At 46.3% G+C, this 17,817-nt stretch overlaps 1 protein-coding gene across 5 annotated transcripts in view; it reads right to left on the reverse strand.

Moving 5' to 3' along the window:
• Window positions 1-10,788: 10,788 nt before the first annotated feature.
• The window catches only part of RPH3A (rabphilin 3A), a 134,697-nt gene continuing 127,668 nt past the window's right edge, over window positions 10,789-17,817 (reverse strand). For all 5 annotated transcript variants that reach the window (XM_044990286.1, XM_044990284.1, XM_044990287.1 and 2 more), the window contains 3 exons: window positions 16,750-16,831; window positions 14,318-14,414; window positions 10,789-13,053 (listed from right to left, as the gene is read on the reverse strand). In XM_044990286.1, coding sequence (XP_044846221.1) covers window positions 12,923-13,053; window positions 14,318-14,414; window positions 16,750-16,831 — 310 coding nt within the window. In that variant the 3' untranslated portion in view covers window positions 10,789-12,922. The remainder of the gene's footprint in view (window positions 13,054-14,317; window positions 14,415-16,749; window positions 16,832-17,817) is intronic.

The raw sequence follows: 17,817 nt of genomic DNA on the forward strand, positions 1-17,817 counted from the left end.
TATCGGTAAAAACTAAGTTATTCCACTGAGTCAGTGGAGTTTCACCTTTGCGCTCGCAACACAAAGAGACCATTTGAAGGCTGCCCATGCAGGCAAGGTGGTTTCCTGACCACATGACACTGTGCAGGGCCCAGTGGCGAGGTAGGGGACCAGAGCTTTGCAGATGAACGTACCAGGTTGACAGCCTAAGGCCTGATTGGTTCCAGTCAATACCACGCTACATCCTATTCAACTGGGTGCCCTCTGCCTCCTGCTGTCCAAGACCCAGGGCTGTGCCTGGTTAGGGGCACACACAACTGAATGCAAAGTGAGCCGGGGCAGCACAAGGAGGCCCAGAACAAAAGTTCACCAAGGGCTAGATTCTGCCCTGGGTGCCCTCGGGCACCACAGAGGGTGTGAGGGGTAATTCTGGCTGACGCAGGCTGTGCATGGACCCCAGGACACCTGCCACACCACCCGTGAAGAGGGTGCAGCATGCCCCACCCAAGCCTTGCCTCTTCCTCACGGCACAGTGGATGTGGAGAGGCCCTAGTAGGGAGAAGACCAAACTCCCCCTTTCACCCCACAGATCCTTGCAACATGGATGCAGGTGCTGGCTGGAATATGGCCCTAGAGATGGATGAAGGAGGACTCTGGGGTACCAAGCAAAGCCTCTGGTAGCAGCACCATTACATGCAGGTGTGGCTGCTGAGAGGCAAAACCCCAGAGCCATGAGTGACCCTCCAGCAACTGTCTGCGGCTCTGGAAAGGAGCCAGCCTTGGGCGTCTCTGTCGTGCTGGCGGTTAACAAACCCGGCCACGATTCCCTGTTACCTGAACGTGGCCAATCGGTTCTCGTTGCCCCGAAAAGGGGATGAAAAGATGATGCGAGTTTCCTCTCCCTCGTTACTATGCAAAGAGGAGAAGGAAGCTGTGCCGCTCTGTCTGCTATCCAGGGCACTGATCAACTGATTGGAATAACTGGTGTCTGCCCAGGGCTTTTCAGCACTTGACTCATCCTCGAGTTTGATCATTCGCTGCCATAGTGGGTGGAATTAACATGTGCCATCCCTGAATAGCTGTGCAAAGTAGGGTGGGGTTTTTTTAAGAAACAGTAGCAGAGAGCTTGCTTCTCTCTGTAGCACCACAAAGAGTGGGGTCTGTGCTTTCTTTGGCCACTGCCGGGATGTATGCACTGCAGCAATGTAACAGCATCCAGGAGTGGCTAAATATAATTGTCCATTAGTGCAATGAAGCCCGAGTTACAGCCTTCAGCTTTCAGATTAGATGGAAAACTGGAGTCCTGACTCTCTGCTCGTCATGGACAGAGGGCACATTGTACAAGAATCAGCAGGTGTCACTGCAATATCCAGGCCAAAGTCCAAGCTGGACAACTGTATTGTGCCTAACTTCATCCTAGTGAGGTTCTTATACCACAACCCTCTCGGTGGTATCTGGGCTCTTAGGGTTTCAGTCAGATAGGTTATTCTTTCACACTACCTGCCCTAGACAGTTACTGCGTCGCACCCCAGAGGTGGCTGCATTTCAGGGACAGATAAAGAGATTCTGCAATTAAAGGGCCCAACTCTGAAAGGTGCTGGGTGGCCTCAGCTCCCACTGAACTCAGCTTAGCTCAAGGCCGGTGCCACACAACTTCCTTAAAGCCATTCCGCAGAGAGTCCTCTGGCGCTAATGCTGGCACATTCATTTCTGCAGTGTGTTTCCTTTACCCCCACTCTCCCTCCTTGAGGCCCAGCTAACAAAAGGCAAGAGATCAAGCAATACAAGGACAAATCTGCCAAGGCCAATCAAAAACTGAAAGGAGGAGGCTGCTGGGTTTGCCTTCCTCTCTCATCCGCTGACAGCCTGCTCTGTCTTCAGGTCCTTAGTCACAGGACCAAACTCATCCTTCCTGTAACTCCTCTGAAATCAGCAGAGACCAGTTTGACCCATGGGGCAGAGATTCAGAGGTTACAGGGATACCTTCTTCCAGTGGTAGCTCCTTCAAGAAGGGAAGTGATTTGTGTCTTAAGATACGTCGACACTGGTGTAATTTCCAGCTAACCCTTGAGCTGGCATGAGTCTATCTACGCCAGCTGGAAATTATGCCCGTACTCTAAATCATGTTTGAGATGCTCAGGTGTTACGGCCCCCTGCAAAATGTCTGTAATAAATGCTAATAAAGTTAACGGCCATTGGCTGGCCTTCCTGGGAGCCGCAGCACAGCTGGGAGGTTGTTACAGAGCATGAGGCTGGCTTCCTGAGTGCTGGCCCAAAGTTTTAGGAGAAAGGTCACCCTGAGTCTCTAGGTGCAGGGGCTGCGGTATGACATCAGCGCGGGAGGCCTGCTTCCCACTCTCCGCCACTCTGCCCTCAGGAGCGAGGTGGGAAGGTTACAGGGAATCCAGGCGGACGGGTGAGCCAGCTCCCTTTCAGACGTAAGGTTACCTGAACCGTAAAGAGGTGACTGAAGGCTCTGGGAGTCAGGAGCTCAGGGTTTATCCTGGCTCTGGCTTTCTGGGACAGACCTGGGAAGGTTGTTTCCCTCTGTGTGCCTCAGTTTCCCCTCTGTAGAATGACGCTAATAATAGTTCCCCACCTCGCAACCGGCGTTGCAAGGGTTGCCGTAATTCATGCCAGGGTAGAAAGGGAAGGACACGGCAGCCTCGGGAAAAGACTGAATTAGGTATGCAGCAGGTAACTACCTGTAGGAGATTTTGATCAGGGCAGCAGCGTTAATGCAAACTGTTCTTGCAAAGAGCACCTGGGAACTTTCCCTGAGCACGACTGGTCAGGATCTTGGTATTATCTCTTATCCAAAGGACGCAATGAATCACAAAACAACTGCTAGGAACACAAGTCCAGCCACTGGGTTTTTTTGGGGGGTTTTTTTAACTCACCTTTTGTGGTTTAAGTTGCTGATTTGGATCATTGAAACCATCTTCAAATCAGCCCTTTCTGCAGATTGCAGCTCTCACAGCTACTGCTGACAGGCGCGCTTGGTGGAGTTGTACCAGCCAGTGCTTCCTGATGTTGTCTGATGCCAGCAGATGGCACTGCCGTCAGCTGGAAGGGGAGCTGCCCCAGCACTGCACCAGGTGCAGCTCAGCTCCCTGCTAATGAGAACAGGCTCACAGCAGCAGCGGAGCTGACAGCTAAAGGAGGCGATTCAGATGCTGGAGTTTTCCAGGTGGGTTCTTGGGAGCAGAAAAGGGTTTGGTGGCAGTGAACCACTTGAGCATCATCTGAGCCATAAGTGAACTTTTTCAATGCAGTGTGGAGCAGGGGAAGGGGTCCATAGCTCTGGTTTCTAAATCTGGCCCACAGGGAGCTATGCAAGGGCTTGATTAGTTTCAGGTCTCTTTGACTGTTGCTCCATAGCCAGGGCATGGCTTTTCCCTATGATCAGTTGTGGAGATGAGGAATTCTGTTTTGGTCTGAACTAATATTTACATCAGAGATCAAACACCTCTCTCTCTCTCTCTCCAATCAGGATTGCCGAACCCTTAGGTTGAAGGTAATAAGACCAGATCCCAGGGAGATTTTGGCCTGTTTCCAGCCATCTCTGATGCTAAAACACTTCCCTACCTCCCACTGAATCTCTCCTACTAAAGACCGGGATCTGCTTTTCTTACATTTTATGCAAAGGTTTTGGGGCTTCTACATAATTCAACAGGGTGGCTGGTTGGGAACTAAAGGATCTGCTTTGCCAGCCATGAACAATGACCATTACTGGCCGGGGCAAGTTAAAAGCTACTTAATACCATGAAATGCTGATTTTTAAAGTAGCGTTCCCTCCCTTCTATAACATAGCCTTATTCTTCTGGGGCACTAAGCCAAGCTTGGAAGTGATAAAGGAATCAGCAGTCAAGGTTGGTTCTTGTGCATTACCCTGTGCTCTGCCTAAGTTAGTCTTCCAAGGAGGGTCTTCTGTGCCTACCTAAATAATAGCACGTAATAAAAAGACAGGGGAATCGGTGACCATCCCAGCTTGCTCTAGTAAAGGCCTCTTTCCCCTGGCTGAAATCTGATTATGCATGGTAAAAAAAATGTTCAGACTATAACTAGCGTCAGCTGTGAAGATGTTCCGAGGCTCAAAGAACTTCTTCAGACTCATTTTAAACATATGGTTCACTATTCAATTACTGCCACCAGCAGCAAAAAGGATGAATGGCAAAGAGGCGGCAAACAAACGAGGAATGTAAATTTCAATGCAGTCAGGCACAAAGATTGCACGCAGTAAGCATCCTGATTTCTGAATGCTAAATAAAATAGCAACAGAGCCTCTCCTAGTTGAATTCATTCCTAACAGCTCTGCATATATTTTAAAATTATGCTTTCAATCTGAATAGCATTTCAATAGATATAAACCAGTCAGCCTTTTACATCAAAAAGTAAATTCCTTGTCAGCATAACAAAGTCCTGCTGACTTTGAGCCTCCTATATTTTGTGCATAATGCATGCGTGGTATTGTGAATGGAGCTAATTGCACTGGAATGTGTTGGTATCCTAAAATATTCTTCTATCTTCCGAGCAATGACAAGAATTATAACACCCATGATGTCCCACCTTAAGCACAGGCCTTTCAGAACCAGGCAGAGGGCCATTGAATATTGCAGGGGATGGAGTGGCTTGACTTTTGGATAGAAGACGATTAGATTCTTTTCTGCTTTCAGACCAATCCCAGTCAAGTCAGTTGTATTCATCGAATTCTGCCTCAGCACCTAGATCCCTTAAACTCCCTTCTGGCCTGACAGTTCTATGAGTCTATGACTAGTTTGCAGGTGACCATTTTCAGATCAGGTCTGCACAAACTCTGCTATTCATGGTGTGCAGCTGCTCATCTGTAGGTACATCTACACAGCCACCAGAAGGTGTCACTTACAGCTCGGGCAGATGGACAAGGTCCCACGCTAAACACTGCAGCGCAGCTCCAGTGGCATAGGCAGCTGCTCTGGCTAGCCATGCGAACACCACCTCATCTGCCACCCTGGGTACGTGCTTGGGTGGCTAGCCCGAGCCACTGCCCCGGCTGCAGTGCCCACGCTGTTATTTAGGTGCTAACCCGAGCGGAACTACTGCGGGTACCTCTACCTGAACTGCGAATCACCTCCCAACTGCAGGGTAGATGCAACCTAAGTTACACGGGGCTGTGTCTGGATTGAGGACGTCCCTGGGAGTTAAACACATGCTTAAATGTTTGACTGGGCGGGGGCCTAAGGGATTGGGATGCTTTAGCTCGGAGAGCACCCAGCAGCAGAGGTGCCGTACGACGTTGCCGGTGACCAATCCTTCATGGTACAATCGGATTCACAAATATCTTTCCCATATGTGGGGGCTGAGATGGCAGAGACCTTGGGGAGTTTTACCTTCCTCGGCAGTGTGTGGGTTTGGGTCTCTTGCCAGGATTATCTGGGGTGTCTCTCACTTAATCAGTTCTCCTGAGGGCTGTAATCCTTGGTCTAATTCTGGTCGTTGGGTTTGGTGTGCAGGTGCTGGGTGCTGTTGATGGTCTGTGCCATACAGGAGGTCAGAACTGCATGGCATGGGGTCCCTTCTAGCCTTAAATTCTATGATCCATTGTGGTTGCTGGAATACAAGTGAATAATAATCCCTACCAGCAATTGAAGTGACATGACCTCAGGTCTTGGATTCACCATTCTGACTAAAGGCCAATTCCACAGTGTTCCTACGATTTGAAGTCGTATCATTCACTAAAGTCAGCCCACACTAACACAGTATGGTATACACCCATTCCTGAAACCCGCACTGTGTCCCTAAACTCACAGTGAAGCTAAACAGGACTTTTTACCATTAGACACATTAAGCCAGATCCTCCGCAGCGGGGGTAAATCTATTGTGATCAACGAGGTCATGCTGATGTATGCCAGCTCAGGATCTGGCCCATTTGGTTGTCCTATTGAAGTCCTCTTTGCTGCTTCTACTGAAGTGACTCTCCTTCAATCAGGTTGTTGAATTAAAATTAAAACCAAGAAGCTGGTCTGGGTTTTTTCCAATAGTCTTACTTTATTAGACATCACACGAAGAGAGAAGATGTTGGTACCTGCATGCAGCGGAAGACTGGAGAGTATTTCTAGTTTCTGTGTTACATTTCTCTTTCATTATTGGTAAACTGACATTTTGCTGTAAAATCACTGCATGCTAGTTAGAACGCAAACATCAGTAGACAAGGCTCCTGCACCATTCCCAAGCCATGTGTGCATGCTTTATTTACAAAGGCAAAAACTAGGTCAGGTCACAAATCGCCAACACAAAAATCAAACGGATGAGAAATGGAGACATTTAGCGTGACTTACGCAATACTCAGAAAGTGGTATCAGCAATGGAAAAATGTTTGACTAAGTACGTGACTTGAATATAACTTCTTCAAAAGTAAAGCAGACCAAGTCGGGAATGTTAAGAGAGGTAATGGTAAGAAGTTGCCAGGTAAAGTCAATCTTTGTTTAATTGTTCTGTGTGTATATATGTATATATACAAAGAAGGCTTTACTGCCATTATCTTTTAAAGGAATTGCTTAGAAGGTTTTTTTTGGAGGGGGAGGTGTCCCCCAAGAATTAACATCTCCATCCAAACTTTGCTCCTTAACACATCAGGATTAGCTAAATTATGTCGTCAATTCTATAATAGAACATTACAGCATAGGACACTGTTAGATCTATAAATACTGTGAGCCCAATTTCCACACTCAGCATCGAAGGTGGTCAGTTCTGAATTGGGAGAGTCTAATGCAGATTATCTGGACGCCTATGACAAGGTAAGTACTCAAATTAATGCCCCACAATAAGCATCCAAGTTTGAAAATTAAGCCTTGTTTGCAAACCACTTTTTATATACTTAGCATAAAAAGGCAAATTTATATAAAGCCTCTGGAAAATAGGGAGGGAATGATAGATTTGGCAAAAAAGGCATTTAGATTTAAGAAAAGACTGAGGGCACTTTAGACGTGTATGCTCAAATTTACCACTAGGGAAGGTACTGAAAATGGGGGAGGGAAGGCAGAAATAGACCAGAAAAGCAGAACAAGTAGAATTGACAATTTTAGTTTGGATTCTCAGTGTAGATCAGCTACTATGGACACAATTTATTTGGACTCTGTACATAGCTGAGACGTGCAATCCACGAAGGAAGGATGGAAGGACATTTTCAAAGTACACAACCCCCATTAAACTTTCAGGGGGCACCTAACTGCCCTTGTGAATATCCCTCTAAGTTTCTTGAGTGAAGAAATAAATTAATATAAAATATAGAAGACACTCAGGTGTGGAAAAAATATGGGATGGAAGGAAGGAGCAGCCTTCACCGGACACAGGAAGTTAAAAGGATCAGTGCGAGGGTTTGCATCAGTTTTGTTCACTTTACGTCTCAATGGCCTAAGAGAACAGCCTTGCAGAGGATAATGAGATGGTAACGTTTGCCGGTGATACAAAAGTTAGCAAGGCAGAGCCAAAAGCAGCAGCTGTTGGTCGAAAGGACAAAGGCAATAACATCTCACTTGACTTCAGGAGTCTAGGGGCAGAGAACGGTGAGCACTTTATGGAATTCTGTGCAGAGAAATGCAAGGTAATGAGGCTAGGAACCAAGGACATGAAACAGAAATATGTCCTTAATTTAAAAAGAGTCTGAAAAGCATAGATCTACAGGTAGCAGGGGATAAAGAGAACATCTTCAGGTTACTTAGCAGCAACACTGCAGAGAGGCACAGAGGTACTGAACTCAAATGGCAAAGAAGTTAAGCTAAATGTGCATAATGGGTTAGCGAGACCACAAGTGAGTACGGTGAACTGCTCTGATAACCGTAATATAAAAAAAGACTATTCTAGCAATGGAGACAATGCAGCCAGGACTGGCCATAAAGAAACAGGGACTGGAGAATCTGCGGCCATGACCCTGCGTGATGCAATTGCCGTTGGCTTCAAGGATCAGCTATTCTGAATGGCCAGATAAGCTGCCCTTATGTATCGCTATGGAAACAGGGCTTAAGCCTCAGGGAGATGCAACGTTTCTCAATGGGGGACACAACATCAGAGCTGGTTTTAAACAAACAAATTTAGGGAGGGCACTACAGTCTCATTCAGGAAAGCTCCTAAGCATGTGCCTAATTTTAAGCATATGCTTAAAGTTGAAGACAGTGGATTTAAGAAAGTGCTTCAGTGCTTTCCTGACACAGGGCCTAGAAAACACTGGGCAGAATTTCTTCACCCAACTATAGAGAAAAATAAATATGTCTCGATGGGAACTAGGTTAATATTTGGAGAGAAATGTTTCAGGGATGTAGCAGGAACTCTGATCTCAAGAGCTACTCTGCAAAACGTGCTTTTAAGAGAGTTGGCGTTAACTATTTTAGATGATTTCTGAGATCTCACACATTTCTAAATCAGTTTTAGTGTCCCAGAGCAACGACTCATGTCCTAGGCCTGAGTCTGTGTTACCTTGTACTGTGTCGTGGCAGTCACACTGGTGCAAAATGCCTCGGCAGCAGATACATAAACACTAGTGTTTCATGCCCTCTTAGCACAGTGTAAATGAGGACACGGGGTGCAGAACAGCAAAGAATCAGGCCCTCTGCTTTTAACTGGTCCCACTGGCTGAAAGAGGCTCTCAGACTTGAGGGTTTCTATTCTGCATCACAGCGGCAGCAGCTTGGAGTTACCGGGAATTCCGGTTACTTGCAACGAATGGCCATTCACAACCCAGACTTCACTGGGGATCGGGGGCTGCCTTCCTGGATTCCTCTGTCCTTAGAGCAGCTTTGACTTCTGAACCCCCCTCACCTGTTCAAAAGGAGTTGAGAAAGCAGCAATATAGATGCACACCCAAGAGTGAGTCTAACCCAGGGAAAGGAAGAGGGTGGAGAGATTATTGTACTGAACCCCCCCGCCCCAAGCCAAATTGCTCTGAAATAAATTAGGAAGGGTGTCTCAGTGTGGGGCATTGGAGCTAAGATGCCGAAAATAAATGTACCAATGTAGAGAAAAAGTCCCTTCAAACCAGAGCTGAAGGGCCCTGAATAATCGTCATTGCTTGGTCAAGCAGAAGAGGCTGATAGAAATGTGATCATGTTCCCCAGACATTTGGATTGTACAATCAGAAGCGCATCTGCAAAAGGTGTCCCATCTGGGGAAAGATTGTGAGCATTTCCCTATGCTGCCTTGCAAATCTTCTCTACGCTGCGGTCTTGCCTTTTACTGGCCACCCCGGCATCAAGTGTGCGCTTTAATGACTTTCCTGTGGAAGGCTGTCTGCTCCCAAAGGAGGGTTCAACCCTTCGCTGCTCTAGCCTGAGACATTTTGGTCATAGTAACCCAGTCCAGCTGTTTAACTGCAAACCCCAGAGGAAAGTCAGGTTCCTCCATTCCCAAGTTCCGGAGGGCTTTCCACCCTCCCCCGCTCCCCGAAGGGGCTGAGGCAGGTGTCTACAAGAAGCTGGGCCCCTTGTCCAGAAGGAACCTTTGCAGGTGGTTCGAGTGGTTTCTGGCTCAAGGCACAAGTCTCCAGGCAGCAGAGCTGGGGCTTCAACAAGAAGCCCTGAAAACCGAGCTCTCCAGAATGAACAAAGAGCCCGGGAGGACTGTTGAGGAGAGGCTCTGCAGTAAGACGCTGTCCCTTCTGTTTTGCTACATCTTGCAGAGCCTGGTCAAGGTGATTACCCGCAGCAAAAAAGGAGAGCGAACTTTGCCTGCCTGAAACAGCCTGGCTGTCCATTCTGCCAGAAAGGCGCACAGCTGGAAGGCTGCTCTGCCATTGCATTATGAGCAGGAGTTTGTTTTTACACTGGACAAAGGGAAGTCCTGCACTACATCAAGGAAGAAACCCTGCAGCCAGGAACTGACAGGCTGCAGTCTCTCTCCTGAGCCCAGCACGGGCAGAGAACGTGGCATCCAGGAACTTCCACAGGGTAGTTACCAAATACACAGGGCAGCCGATCCGACACCCAGTGAGGTCGCTGGGAGTCTTTCCACTGACGTCAAAGGACACGGATAAGCCTCAAGGTCTGCGTATGGGCACGGCTCCCCCTGGACGCGAGTGGCAGGAGATTTGATTGAGAAGAGGACAGGATTCATTCACACTGGGAATGGCCTGGTCTCTTTTGGTGCAGTGCCAGAGAGAAATCTGAGGAAAGGAAGTTAGCAGGGCGCCTATACATTTCAGTGGACCCTCCCTCACACAAGTGTCCAGGCAGATTCAGCTCAGAGAGGCTGGGCATGGCCTGCATGCCCTGTTCAGTACACCAGTCACCTCAGGGGGCAGATGGCACCACCATCTTGAAAAGGGAAGAAGGGCTGAATAGACATGCAGGTTCCTAAGCCGAAAACCCAGCTCTGAATCCCGCAGCCTCGGGAAAGGTCAGGATGTGACCTTCACATCATGGGCCCAACTCCAACACTCTGGGTTGACCCGAATGAACCATAAAATGCCTGCAGCATGGACCCACCCACTCTTAGGCAGAGAAAAGACTGGCCCTCTGAAATCACAGCTGGGGGAGGAGGGACAGTCAGAGGGGGAAGGGGAACCAAAAGAAGGCACCATAAACATTAGCATTGCCACCTGCCTGTCGAAAGAGGGGAGGGGACATGCACCAGGTCTGGATGTGACCCCTTATCAAATCGATGGTGCAACAGTCCCCTGCTGTGGTTTGGCCCAGAGCAACAGCATCCTGCAGTGTTGTGTGGATGGGTCTCTGAGGGAGCAAAAAGCCTTTGTTGGTTTTAATCAGAACAATGCAAACAATATTGAGCTTTATTCACCTTGGAGAGAGAGAGAGAGAGAGAGCGAGAGAGAGAGAGAGCGCGAGCGCGCGAGCGAACTCATCTCGATTTTATCCCATTGACATTTAAATGATCACAGGAGCCAGCACTCCCTGTGACGCTATACATCTATGTTCTACGAGTGTGAAAGAATCACACTGCACAAGAGGACAAGAAACAATCCACAAACTAAAACAGCAGCTCAGGAGACATGCGCAGGGCCCCCGATCCGGTGATGCGCTAGGAGTGAGGTTATTCAGTTGAGCAATGCACTTCCTTCACTTGCAGGGACTGCCCCCACGGTCTCAAGGCTCTAAAAGAAACAGCGGGTAAAGAAAGTGAAGGACTCTGGGTAGGAGAATTACTAGCCTATAGTTTCTTCTGTATAAAAGCACATCACAGGAATACAGTACGGTGACAGCCCATTGAAACCTTCATGCGGGAGAGAGGGTTGGATTTTCCCCTCTGTCTGTGAAGTTAAAGCTTTATAAAGATGTTCATTGCAAATGACTGGTACTATTAAATTCCACTGAAAAAAGCCAAGAATAAGAAAATAACTCATCAAAATAGAAAATTAAAGGACACTGAGGTACAGCTCAGTTCAGAATACACCACGCAACACCACCACCGTAGCAGAGAGGAGAGCAGCAGCCTGCAAAGGAGTCATGAACCAAGGAGCCTGAACCAAGGTCTTTAGGTTTTGTTTAGCATGCTAAGTTTGTAGCTGAGCGACCATATATTCCAGGAGTACTTACTGTACTAATCTTGACATTGCTATGCTTGAAGGTTGTACAAAACAGCAGATGGATCAGACTGGTATCAAAAAGATCAATATCAATTCAAGAGCTTGTCGACTCTCCTTTTGTTGATATGAAATAAAATACCCACAAACAAGAAATTAAGCACAGATTGAAGCAAATCTTTCTTTTGTGCAATAATAAAAGGAAACCCACCAGAAAATTGAAGTTGGAAGACCACTAACTGTCCCAGATAATTTCATTAAGTGCTGTATTTTAAAAGGAAAACAAATACTTAAACACATCAACTCCTTAGGAAATGTTTTCCCACCTGCAGGTGGTAAAATGAACATCTATGAAATTATTATGAAACAGAAAACACTGTCACAAGAGAGCTTAACAAATTCAGCCCCCAAAATACAGCTATTTGCTAGGTTATGTAGCCATATTCAGTGGAATGGGAGGTGGTCACAAGTCTAAGACAAGGAAGGATTCCTAGAGTAAGAGCATGTGCAGGTTCCTAGTTCCAAAATTAATTGTGTCTGAAACAAACCAAAACTCAGATCTGGTGTTTCCAAAATGAGCATGCAGAAGGTGGCGCTCTATCTCCAGTTATTTATTGAAATGCCATAACACTCAGTGTCCTTTCTGTGAAAACTCAAAAGTATTTACCACCCCGTCTGCTAGCTCTATACACTGCAAAAATGTTCCCTTTGGAAAAGAAGCCAAATACCTAGTGCTCTCCGGATTACATCAGTGGAAATGCAGTTACTAAGTTATGTTTATAACCAAACCCAGCACAGAACAAACAGCCTTTTGCTTATTGCAACTGAGGTATTGATATCAAATGAACTGAACTGTCCGATGCTGTGATACCAACTTTCAAACTGCTCCCCCACCACATGCTGAAAACAATAATAGGGTAGGTTCAATGACTGTGCATCCCAATAGACAGAACTGATGTTAAAAGTATTTCAGTTGGAGAAGAGAAAATGAGAGGAGTGGAAAGAGACGTGCAGAGAGAAAAATAAACGCACTTGGGTTAATGAGGACAGAACAATGAGCACCCAAGTGAAACACCACCTCACGAACAAACATCTTCAACAAACAGAATAGGAAGCAATATTATGATGCAGGTTAGACTGGTGAGAAATGAAGACAAATGAAAATCCTCAGTGTGTGGCTATTGCTTGACAAAATCATACATCAGAATGATGCACTGTCAGAAATGGATTTGAACACACGAGATCCAGGTTGCTCTTTGGGATGAGAATGGTGAACAGAGGATGCTGGCGTCAAGGAGACAGGGCAGCATAACGTTCCTGGGATCCAAAGAGATGTAGGCAAGGCATGTAGCATCGGCTTCGGAAGACAGACATTGGAAATCTACTGTGACTTGGCAGAGGACGTGGACTTCAGAGAGACTTGTGCTGGGGACCTTAATCGCTTGCAACGTGGTTCTCGTTTTGTAAAGTGTGCCAGCGTTCAATTTTCTTATCCTTATTCTTCAGACACTCGTACCAGTGTTTCAAACGCTCCCCCTTGGCGGTGATGCCCAGCTGACATCCGCCTGCAGGAAAGAAGCAGGCAGGACAGTCAAAGACGACACCAGGGTTCCAATTACCCATCTCTGTGGTGCCACTTTTTTCTGTATTTCTCTTTTTCCTCCCCAGTTTAAAATTTCATGTGAATTTAATGCTGGCAAAAAGGCCCAGACTGACAAGCTCTGGAGACTGGAGTCTTCTAGTCAGCACAAAATAGAGGCAGCACCACGGACAACCGAAACTTGTCTAAAATGGAGCCCCCAGTGGGGAGCCCTCACCCCACCCCTCTACACAGGACAGCCTGGACCCTAGGAGTTCTGAATAGCCGAACACGAAATATTTCGTTTTTCAAACCATGTTCTCATCCTACAACCCCTCCTCCTATTATTGTCGGCTTAACCCAGCGGAAGCAGTGTGGCATGGGAGATCCAGATGCACATTACAGTACCCTGCAGCTGCAGCTGGAGAAGTTCTTCCTGTGGCACGATCCTGCTGGGATACAGGAGCTGCATACCCAGGTTCAGCTACTTTGATATTTATGTACAGGGTGCAAGCAGAAGAGGGTGATAGCCACGCCGATATTGGGGGGTCTAGCACCATGCACTATTGATACCACCTTCCCCTGCCTTCAAGCGACTGGGCTCTGGCTCCTCCCTGCTCAATGCACGTGGCTGAGAGCAGAGCTGTCTAAGCACCCGCCCGTCTGCAGAAAGGCCACAATCTGGCCTGAAGTTTCCCTGCTCCCCAGGTTACTCTGACCTAGAGCCAGGCACCATGTTAGAGTTCGAAAAAGGTGCTGACCAAAAAAAGGGGTCAAATGGGCAAATTTTATAAAATCAGCCCAGAGCAGAATCCGCTCGTGAGCCCAGGTCCTCTATACAATGGTGCAACATGAGGAGTCGCAGCTGAGTCACCGGACCTGCTGCCCAACGAGGTCCTACTTCAATGCTTAAAATGAAACTTCTTTGTATTTCAGAGCATTGAAGACAGGTGAGTCATTTAAAAATCACTGAACACTTCAAATACAGAGAGAACACTTTGTGGCAGAGAGACTGCAGCCACGCTCCGATAAGCCCAACCCACTCTTAGCACCCTCCCCGCCAAAGTGCCTGCCATTTTTAATCACACCCAGCACTTTGATCACTTCCAGATTCCAAAGCAGAGCCGGCCAACTGTCAGCAATCCTTTGCCTCTCCCCTCTGACCTGGCACTGTGTGTGACCTCAGAGCGACTGCAGGGAAACACCCTGTTCCCATCAATCAGCAGAGAGTAGACAGACCTATAACTCACCGATATAATCGTTAGATTTGCCAATATCATAATCCCAGACCGATATGTCCAGTGATTTCTTGGCCAGATCGCTGTGTTTTATGTCATAGAAAAACTCCTGGAAAGCACAAAATATTAAAATTACACCCAAACCTCAGCTTTAAGAGAAGAATCTAAGGAAGCATTACATTCTAAAGCTTATTGTGCACACTGAACTTAAAAGACTCACACAGAGATTTAATAAACTGCTAGCAAATAATCACACTCTGCTCTTTGACCATGGCTCATATCCTTGGCTCTAAATGCACTTACATGGTAAGTTCTCCCCTTATAACTATCATAGGCATTTGCAAGGCCCCTATCAAGGGGACATCTAGGCCGTGGTGAGGTGCCAGGATTGTCCATTTTACAGACTGGCCAACTCCAAAGCCAGAGATGAACTCTGGCCTGATTCTCTGGGGTGCTGAGCTGCGGGTGCTTAGCCCCTCTGAAAAATCAGTGGGGCCAGGATTTCCCCCCCAGGAGTCCAGACTGCCAGTCTCCTGCTCTGACCACTAGGCCACCCTGTGTGTCGTTCTGCGAGTCGCACAGTAGCAAAGCCTCCTCAATCCAAGGCTTGAATGGCGGGAACTTGCTCTTCCCTTCAGCGCGATCTCCAGACATAGCAAAGGATCAGTCATGGAGGGACAGCATTTGGCCTTTGCTCCTGAGCTGAGCCTCGCTTCAAACAGCTACCCGAGGAGCACCACTGCCTTTTTAAAGCCAACGGAGAAACTGGAGACCAGTAATACAACCCAGCCCTGAAAGGTGCGGGCTGCTCCCAATTCTCCTGGAAGCCAGTGGGGATCAAGGATGCAAAGTACCTCACAGAATCAAGCCCTTTGTAAGGTAAAATGTCTTATGGGGAGCTTGTGTGTCATCGCTGGGTTTTTTGTATAATAATAATTCAGACTATCCCTACATTTCAGAGACGTTTTAACCATGATCCTTTCCAGCAGCAGGAGAATATGGTGAGAAGAGGTCTGATCTAGGGGACAGCAGTCAGTTCCTTGCCAGTGTCATCTCAGCAATCTTCATCTGCAATGCACTCCTTCCCAGGAGTTCCGAGCATTTGGAAGCTAGTTATGAAACTGATCACACCCCAGAAGCTTTCCACATAGGGGCAACATAACCCCTGCTGCTCACTGCTCACTTAGCCCAAATTGTATTGTGGGAAGAGACTAGGTTATACTGGGGCCTCTGATTCGGTCAGTGCAGAGATCTCAGCATGTACCTGTGGTGTAGAATCGTGATTTAGTTAGATCACTCGCTCTCTCATAGAGGGGGAGACGACACTCAATTATTGGGATTGATCTAGCATGTATATTTCTCCCCGATCAAGGAGATAAGGCCAAAATATCAAACACTTCAATTAGGCTGCCAAGATTCCTGACTCATAGAATCATAGGACTAGAAGGAATCTCAAGAGGTCATCTAGTCCAGTCCCCTGCACTCATGGCAGGACTAAGTATTATCTAGATCAATTTATTCCAGTGCTTAACCACCCTGACAGTTAGGAAGTTTTTCCTAATGTCCAACCTAAATCTCCCTTGCTGCAATTTAAGCCCATTGCTTCTTGTCCTATCCTCAGAAGTTAAGAACAATTTTTCTCCCTCCTCCTTGTAACAACCTTTTACGTACTTGAAAACTGTTACCATGTCCCCTCTCAGTCTTCTCTTCTCCAGATTAAACAAACCCAATTTTTTCAACCTTCCCTCATAGGTCATGTTTTCTAGACCTTTAATCATTTTTGTTGCTCATCTCTGGACTTTCTCCAATTTGTCCACATCTTTCCTGAAATGTGGTGCCCAGAACTGGACACAGTACTCCAGTTGAGGCCTAATCAGTGTGGAGTAGAGCAGAAGAATTACTTCTTGTGTCTTGCTTACAACACTCTTGCTAATACATCCCAGAATGATGTTTCCTTTTTTTGCAACAGCATTACACTGTTGACTCATGCATCCGACGATGTGGGTATTCACCCATGAAAGCTCATGCTCCAATACGTTTGTTAGTCTATAAGGTTCCACAGAACTCTGTCATATTTAGCTTGTGATCCACTATGACCCCCAGATTCCTTTCCACAGTGCTCCTTCCTAAGCAGTCATTTCCCATTTTGTCTTGTGTGCAACTGATTGTTCCTTCCTAAGTGGAGCACTTTGCATTTGTCCTTATTGAATTTCATGCTATTTATTTCAGACCATTTCTCCAGTTTGTCCAGAACATTGTGAATTATAATCCTATCCTCCATAGCTGGTGATTAACTTTGTACTCATTTATTTCAGAAATATCCCTGAAGAGTATGAAGACAGGAAGGAGTCTGAAAGAGCAGTTGTCGCTTGGCAATGCCTTGTGTTTTACACGCACAAAGAATTAATATTTTGTCCCATTTAAAAAAATGGATCCATCCTTACCTCATTAAATTCGGGATTCAATGTCTTCCTTTTAATCTGCGTCTTATGCTTGGCCTTTTTCCCCATGTCAGGTTTCAGCCAACTAGGAGCAACATAAAGCAGTTTAGAACTGAAGTGAATGAACAGAGCCAGCTTGCAAGCTAAAGAAAAAGGAGTTTCTGGACTGGAAGAATAGCAGCTAAGGAAGTTAAAACTTAATAAAAAATAACAAAATGAGTAAAAAAACCTGTTTCAGATCATCAGGTTAAAGTCTAAGACTAGAACAATTCACTTTGCACTGGTTACTGAACTCAGCATAAATCTCTCTATATAGATGCACTGTTGGTACTTAAATTAGAAAGACAACCTTTAAAAAGAATCATGCTAAATCCGAATAGCTAGCACCCCTCTCACTTGGACCTGTTGTAGAATGAGCTTGTAGAAGAGATCGCACGGAGGCAGTTTATTTGTAACCTGCTCCACAATTTTCTCACAAGGCACCTCGATGGAAAATTGCAATGATCAAAGCAATGGCTAGAGGAGTGTTAAAATGCCCAAGGGACTAAACTGAAAATACACGTACAACTCAAAAAGGGCTTCACTGATGCTAGTGAGAGCTACAAGCGTGGCAAGGCTGAAATAATCATGCCACTGACAAGCAGTAGACAAGTTGGTTATTATATGATGCCAAACCACTTTTAATCTCCACAGCAAGCTAATCCATTGTGCCTCTGCTCCTGAGAATTTCAAGAGTGCGCAAACACAAACTAGTCTAGAGAGACTTGGAAAAAAAACCAACTACTACTGATAATCAATTAGCATTTAATGAAGCACAGATTAGCATACTGAATTAATTTTATTTATAAGTATGGAAACAATTAGCTGTCTTAACAGTCCAGTCCAAACTCAATGCTAAATTGTACAGTTTGTGTTAATTAAATCTTTGTTTAAATTACCTTTGAAAGTAAAAATTTCAGTGTTCTATTTGTTGAGCATGAGAGAGAATGAGGCACGACATTGGAGGAAAACATTCAACTTTGTTGAACAGCAAACAAGACTTGCAGATCGCTATGGGCAGGGGTTATCAGT

The sequence above is a fragment of the Mauremys mutica genome, chromosome 16, assembly GCF_020497125.1.
Source record: "Mauremys mutica isolate MM-2020 ecotype Southern chromosome 16, ASM2049712v1, whole genome shotgun sequence".
Taxonomy (NCBI): Eukaryota; Metazoa; Chordata; order Testudines; family Geoemydidae; genus Mauremys; species Mauremys mutica.